Source organism: Triticum dicoccoides, chromosome 4B, assembly GCF_002162155.2.
Source record: "Triticum dicoccoides isolate Atlit2015 ecotype Zavitan chromosome 4B, WEW_v2.0, whole genome shotgun sequence".
Lineage (NCBI taxonomy): Eukaryota > Viridiplantae > Streptophyta > Magnoliopsida > Poales > Poaceae > Triticum > Triticum dicoccoides.
This window is the reverse complement of record NC_041387.1, coordinates 75,039,037-75,046,697: the sequence shown is the minus strand read 5'-3', so window position 1 is coordinate 75,046,697 and position 7,661 is coordinate 75,039,037. Positions and strand designations below refer to the sequence as shown.

At 51.7% G+C, this 7,661-nt stretch overlaps 1 protein-coding gene across 1 annotated transcript; it reads left to right on the top strand.

The window, feature by feature from the left end:
- Positions 1 to 5,403: 5,403 nt before the first annotated feature.
- LOC119295109 (LOB domain-containing protein 39-like) lies at positions 5,404 to 7,279 on the top strand. Its single transcript, XM_037573443.1, has 2 exons — positions 5,404 to 5,841; positions 6,630 to 7,279. Exons 1-2 carry the CDS (start codon positions 5,658 to 5,660, stop codon positions 7,136 to 7,138), a joined length of 693 nt encoding a protein of 230 aa, XP_037429340.1. The 5' UTR covers positions 5,404 to 5,657; the 3' UTR covers positions 7,139 to 7,279.
- Positions 7,280 to 7,661: the final 382 nt, after the last annotated feature.

Here is a 7,661-nt window from a genome sequence, read left to right as displayed (position 1 = left end):
CCGTACCGACAAGCCGTCATGGGGAACAGGGCTCCGCCTGCTCGGAGTGATGTCATGGGGGAGGTGGTACAGTGCCACACCGTGCGGAGATCTCCGCCTATACGGGGCATTGTAGCCATGCCCCTCCCGGGATTCGGGGGCGAGGGGCTTCACTGTTGCCACGCTCTATCTTGTACTCTTGATGGGGGCCCATACTCTGCGGGCGCCGGGTGGCCGCCCTCTGTGGGAGCTGGTCTACTGGAGCCGGCCGCTCTCAGTGCCGTCTGCTGGTGCTTGGCCATCCTCCGGTGGGCGGCCTCTGAGCCAGTCGGCCCCCCGGAGGGCGGAGCTTCTAGCTGGGGTCTTGGCGGGGCGAAGCCGGCCCAAAATTTTGTTATGTCAAGGGACTTGTGTGAGGCTACCCGTGGCCCATTACTCCGACACTCAAAGTCATTGAGGAGGTCAAGGCGTTTCTATCTCATAACTTTGAGATGAAAGACCTAGGCGGCGTTGATGGTATATTAAACATCAAGCTACTGAGAAATACTAAGGGTGGAATTACACTTTTGCAATCCCACTATGTTGAGAAGATTTTGAGCCATTTTGGATATTCGGACTACAAACCTTCTGCAACACCATATGATCCTAGCGTGCGGATTCGAAAGTTCGAAGGCACGGTTGTAGATCAATTGATATATTCTCAAGTGGTTGGTTCACTCATGTACCTAGCTTGTGCTACTCATCCTGAGATCTCATTTGATGTGTGAAAACTGAGCCGGTTTATTTCCAATCCAGGAGATGTGTATTGGCATGCCATTGAGCGAGTGATGCGTTATTTGCAAGGTACTATGAACTACAGAATTCACTATTCTGGGTACCCGACGGTACTTGAGGGGTATATTGATTCAAATTGGATATCTGATGCTGATAAGATGAAAGCCACAAGTGGATATGTATTCACACCTGATGGTGTTGTTGTTTCCTGGAAGTCTTGCAAGCAGACGATCTTAACGAGATCAACTATAGAAGCAGAACTCGCAGCATTAGACACATCATGCATCCAAGCAGAATGGCTTCGAGAGCTTTTGTTGGATTTGTCAATGGTTGATAAACCAATCCCGGTTGTCCTTATGAAGTATGACAATCAAATAGTGATTGCCAAGACTAAGAGTTCAAAGGACAATATAAAATACACAAAGCACATAAGAAGTTAAAATCTGTCAGAAAATCAAGAAACTCTGGAGTGATAGCGTTGGTTTATATCTAGATTGCTAAAAATCTGGCAGACCCTTTTACGAAAGGGCTATCTCGGGTTGTGATAGAAAATGCATTAAGGGAGATGTGTATGAGACCCACGTAAGTTGCCATGGAGGTAACCCAACCTATGTGGTCGGAGATCCCGTGAATTAGGATGTGGCAAAACAATCCAGCGGTCAACTGAGGAGAGTATCCTTAATTAACCCACTCGGTTGGAGATGCATAATATTCTCGTAATCTGTAAGACAGGCTGATGTTTGTCTTAATGTGTTCCAAAACTTGTGAAGCAAGATGCAAACCTACATAGTATTCTTTGGAGAAAACACACCTATGTGAGCCCGGCTGCTGGTCATAGTCTATGAGATTGGGTAATCTCTAGGAAGCTCATGTGAACGTAAGGAGTATGACTAATAAGCTCCATCCGTGGGGTTTAGCCTTCCGCAGCCACATATTAGCTGACAATAGGCGAAACTTCTGCACGCCAAACTGACAATTCAAGGCATAGTCCATTGCTCAATTGTGAAGAAGTCTAATCCTGATGCTCTAGGTGGAAGTTCAACTTAACAGTCTCCACTGAAAATTATGATATATCAAACATTGTTTGAAACAATTGAGAAACTTATGTGCCTCGAGAGCTGGTGGGGGGTTGTTGGATTATAGATGGGCGTAGGCCCATATAAGACAATAATCCCTAGTGAATCTCTGAGGCCCATTTGGGTGCATGGCAAGTGGTGGGAACTTTAGTACCATACTGCTACAGTAAGAAGAGTGAGACCTCTTTAAAAGGGCCGCTCTACCACATGCCATCGGGAGCTTGGGAATAGGATATGTACACGCGCGCTCCTCCTCCTCCGCCGCCCGCCTCGCCTCGTCACGATGCGCGCGCGCTGCGGGTTACGGGTTGCGGAAATGAGCCGAGTCAAAGCTTATTTTTGTCGGTCAGGAATGGTTAATTAATCTCGGATTAATTGACGAGTCGCTACAGTAGTGCCACTGTCCAAGACGTTGGACCGTGGGCTGGTCGCGGACTCGGTCGTAGGCCTGAGCCCAGGCCCATCTACCCAATGACCTATATAAGAAGGCGTTGACCTATGGAGTGAACCCTAACTCAGTTCACTCACCCCCTCTCGCACAATCCTGGTTGTCATCTATTGTTCCTCTTTTTGTGCTGCTTCCGACGATCCCATCCCGATGACCGCATGCACGGTTGGTCGGAAGAGCAGGTGCCTCCGGAACCCTGTCGTTCGAGATCCTGCCTGGGAGAACGACAATAAAGTTTTTGGGAGCGTCTCGACGCGACTGCTCCCGATCCATCTCTGTGCCCGTCCGCCTCTGCTTTCACTACTTCCCCTGCATCGACTCCATGGCTGACGACGAAGCCGCCGAGTAGAAGGCCTCGGTCGATGCCGAGGCTGCCGCTGCCGCTGCCGCGTTGGCCTGGCCAACCGAAGGGTATGACTCGTCCATCCCCTATTTGCTCATTAATGTGCTGGATGTATATATGATGTTCCTAGATATTTTGGTTCTATGTACTATACGTGCTCACGTGCTTACGTATCGATATGAGATGCATACCGTATTTATCATGCTTATCATTTACTCGTGGATTGCATTAGTAAAAAAAGTGCTAATATTTCCAACAGCAGCGAACAACGTCCATGCAAGAAGGCGTGTCGGGCCAGGCCGCGCCCCCCGTGCGTGCACCTCTTTTTACTTCTTCGTGCTGGAAGCTCTGTCAGCGACGTCTCGCAATTAACACTGGCCCGGTACTGTGCGTTCGTCTCCGACAACAACAACGAAGCTGAATCAGCAGCGTCATCGTCGTCGAGAGGCGATCAAGGGCCAGGCTGCCCCGCCCCTTTGTATAAGCACGGCCCGGCCCGCCGCTCTGAGCCGGCGGGTCCCGTGCCACCCCGGAAACCGGAACTCGGTCCTCACTGGAGTCAACGAGAGGGAATCCAGTTCTCCTTTGCGGCTCGCTCGCTCGCGCGGTCCATTTGCCACGCTCCCTCTTCGAGCGAGAGCCCCACGTCCACATATAGCAAAAACCCGAGTGCCCACACACAGTCACACAGGATGTGACTGATCCTGCATGTACCTGACCTGACCCGACCTGGCCCTCCAATCCCATTTCCGTCGCCCGACGGCGCACGTCACGCCGCACCCGTCGACCAGCAACAGGAACCACAACACACACACACACAGGAAGAAGGCAGCCACTACTCCAAACTAAAGGCACACGAGCGAATTAAAAAGGCCCGCCACTTGCACCATCTTAGAAGAAATGGGCAGCCGAAAGGAAAAAGCTCGTGCATATAAAAACCAGCTAGTTGCACCTAGGCCAGCCAGATACGTGCGAGTGTGAGAGAGAGGAGCCACGATCCCGGAGGGAGGAGGGAATGGGAATGTACGGGTGAATCAAGTCGGGGTCGAAGGGCCAGGCTTTGATGGAGCCGGGGTTGGTTTTGCCGGGGATGTTGGAGGAGCAAGAGGCGGTCGGGGGGCGGCGGCCTCGGCCCTTGGCGCCGCCCAAAGGGCAGGGGCAAACCAATTCCATTCCACCACCCCTCACTCCCGGGGCCCCGCCCCAGAGGCCGTAGCTTTCGTCGCTCCAAACTCTCTTTCTGCTTTGCCTCCTAGCTTTGTTCCTATCCACAGCCCTCTTTCCTGGCTTAAATTAACCAAACGTCCGGCTTGAACTCCGCTGCTGCCGGGATCCTCTGCCTCCTCCCCCACTGAGCGTGCCATGCATGCGTGTTTCGGTTAGGACGAAGCGTGCAATGCGGTTTTACGTGGGTGAAATGAAACCATATCGTAATTCGGCGTCAATTGATCAAACCGATTTCAGAGTGAGCATACGGCGGTGCCAAAAAACTCGAGAAATGATACGCCCTTGCATGCATAGAAATGATACGCCATCGGTAAACATCGCAAACCCTGGCATATTCGAGGGTGCTCCGCCGTCCCATACCCGGCCCATCCAAACAACCAAGGTTATTTCTACAGATTTCCCCAAATTTCTATGAAAAGTCATTACATTGTGTAGCCTTTCAAAGAAAAAAAAACTCGACCCCTGCGTAGAGACAACCCTAAGGCATTGCAATGTACTTCCTCCGTTCGGAATTACTTGTCGCGAAAACGGATGTATCTAAACGTATTTTAGTTCTAGATACATCCACAAGTAATTCGGAACGGAGGGAGTAAGATCAAGAAAAAGATCCGAAGGCAAACTTATGTGGCGGCATTATACACAACGAGGGCCATTTTTTTTAGAGCCGGGATCTAAGCCTTGGTTGGTAGCCCCACTCCACGAAGTCTTTACAACCGTGCTAGAGAGTGCATGTCTATTTTTCAGCCTTTTGCAACTAAGAAATACTCTAGAACAAAATTGGGTGTCAAGACTATTTGATATCCGAGACAACAATGCGTAGGTAGACTATGTAGGCAAATTATGAGCGGTACATTGATTAATGCATAAAAACCTTATACTCCCTCCAATCGTATTAATTGTCAATAACCTAGTAGTCCATCCATCCAGAAATACTCGTCGGAGAACTGAAATCGAGACGGAGGGAGTATAACTTTAGTAGAGGGAGGACTTAAGATACTCCCTTTGTTCATTTTTATAAGACCTCGAAGACATTTTAGACAATGTGCAAAACATCCTATTTTGAGATGTCGGAAACGACTTACGAAAGTGAACGGAGGGAGTACTTTTTTTTGGTTCAGTTGGCAAATTGCTTCCTTGGCTCAGAAATACAAACAATAATTATACTATTTAGAAAAAAGTACAGACACTAATTTGATAGTCCAATTCAAGTTTTAGCCACATCTTTCTGAGCGAATTAATATGCATCTTTTTGAGAGTTGCACAAATACACGTTTAGCGCAGTGAAGTAGGGTGGGTCATAGTCCTCGATCGCACCCGAGGACGAAGGACTACAGTTTGAGCATGTGGGCACAGGGCTAGCAAAGCGGTGGGCGCGCGTAGAAGATCCCGTGGAAGCAAAGACTAGTGCGGACCGAGGCCATCGCGGCAACACGGGGGCGCCAACCGCCCAATGTCATCGGAACCCCCAGCACCAACCAAATATTTCTCCTCCTCGAGCCCGCGGCCCCCAGCCACTTGGGCGCATACATATTTCCATTTCCACGGGCCGGAAGCATCACCCCCTCCTCTATATAAGCGCCCCGGCAGTGTCCGCTCTCCTCTGCTACTCCCTACCACTCCTCCCCGCCGCATATCGACATCGACCGACGTCCAGTTTAGTAGCAAGATCTACACCGCGGACTCCGCCAGCTCAATCACCGCGCACCTCCGGCGTACGGCGGCAGATAAGGTGGCCGACTGTCCAGGGAGCCGAGGATTCGTCTATCGATCGACCGAGTGCCCCGCCGTTGGTTGATCCGTTAGGTGAGAGATGAGCTGCAACGGGTGCCGCGTGCTGCGCAAGGGGTGCAGCGACGCCTGCGTGCTGCGGCCCAGCATCGAGTGGATCGACGGCGCCCAGCCGCAGGCCAACGCCACCGTCTTCGTCGCCAAGTTCTTCGGCCGTGCCGGCCTCGTCGCCTCCCTCGCCGCCGTCCCGCTCCACCACCGCCCAGGTACTTACCATCTCGCTACCTTCAAGCGACGCGAGCGCCGGCCGGCCGGCGTTGCAATTGTTCATCTAGTGGTAGATAGATAGATTTTTTAGAAGGGCAGATGGGCTGTCAAGAATGCGGAAAACACAAAACAGCTCTTCAAGCTACGCGAGGGCCGGCCGGCGTTGTCGATCACAGTCGTGATTAGTTTAGTGCACTACAGTACAATCTTATCTTATCTTACCTCTGCTAGCTATAGCTTTTACTACCTCGGTGATCAGTACAACCTAGCTAGCTAGCGTGCGGCCACCTGTGCGAAAAGTTAAAAACCCATCGCCTTGGTTTTGTCTCGATGAACAATGTTACCCAGGCAGCCAGGCTACAGCTTAGACATGACCTATCTATGAAGGCAGTGTTTTAATTATTTTAAGCATTCTTTTGGACGGTACGCGGCCTTCCGACGCGCCCATGGGTCAGACTGGCTAGGTAGCTCGCTAAAGCAGAGAATCTTTTTAGCCACGCTCCCAATTGCACTTTGCCAAACACAATCCTTAATTAAAGAGTGCTGAGAGATATGCTAATTAATCATGACGATTGCCCTCCGACCTCTGTCGAGAGGTCAATTCATATCTTTTGCCCCTTCGGCGCTGAATAATCCACCCATGCATTCCTACTCTGCCAAGTAGTAGAACACTCGTATAGTCCGGACAACATTTCAGGATTTCTAGAATCTTCTGTTGATTAACAATAATAATTAACATAATTATATGTTAGGATTGGGTGATTAACATGTCGTCTTATTGGTGCAGCCTTGTTCCGGTCGCTTCTGTACGAGGCGTGTGGCCGGACGATCAACCCGGTGAGCGGCGCCATCGGGCTCATGTGGACCAGCAACTGGGACCTCTGCCAGGCCGCCGCCGACGCCGTGCTGCGCGGCGACTCCCTGCGCTCGCTCTCCGCCGTGCCCGCCGCCTTCACGGAACGCGACATGGCCGGCCTCTACGGCAACGTCGGCACAAACACCGGCAGCTCCTCCTCCCTCCACTCCTCGCCGGAGAACTCCACGTCCGCGCCCGCCAGGAAGCGGAGCAAGAACAACCCTGGCTGCGGCGCCGCAGGAGGGCAGCAGGTGAAGCTGCCGGGGCCGGTGCTGCCGTCGTGCGATCTGGACCTCTGCCTGACGCCCTTGTCGTCGCCGCTGGCCGGCGGGAGGCGAGGCGGCGCGTCAGACGAGTACTCCACCACGACGTGCTGCGAGGACGCCAGCGGCGACGCGGCGGAGGCCGGGGCGCCCCCGCTGCTGAACCTCTTCAACTGAGAACCTGAGTGTAAACTGTAATTGTGCAGTTCGTGTGTGTGTGGGTGGGTGGTGATTAATTGGTTGCATCGGTGTTAGTCAATGAAGTTTTTTGGGACGTGCAACTTGGTTTACAAAAATGTTCGATCCATGTTCTAGCGCTCTTATCTTTTGCATGAGTCAGCTAACAAATCGTTTCTCTAGTTCTAAAACAAAGATGAAGTGATCCGTGGTGAGATACGCATATAGGAGTATCATGTTGTGCATGCTTGCCGTGAAGTGCAGGCATGGCTGACAGAGGGTGCGGTCTTTGGAAGACGATGCTCGACGGCATCGCTGGATAGCGATCTTCAATGGCCACCCGGCCTGGTTAGAGCATATACAGATAGCAAATCCAGGCCCTCAAACGCCCGTGAAAGTGTCTCTACATGTCCGCGGGCGCTTACGGGTCACGCCCTATTTGTTGGCTTTCATACCCGCGTCTATCATATCCGAAACTTCAAAACAATATAATCCATGCAACACTACATAAAAAACGGCCAAC

Coding starts and splice junctions, on each gene's coding strand:
- LOC119295109 (XM_037573443.1), top strand. CDS start 5,658: ATGAGCTGCAACGGGTGCCGCGTGCTGCGCAAGGGGTGCAGCGACGCC. Junction 5,842..6,629: donor CCCGCTCCACCACCGCCCAG/GTACTTACCATC, acceptor TTATTGGTGCAG/CCTTGTTCCGGTCGCTTCTG.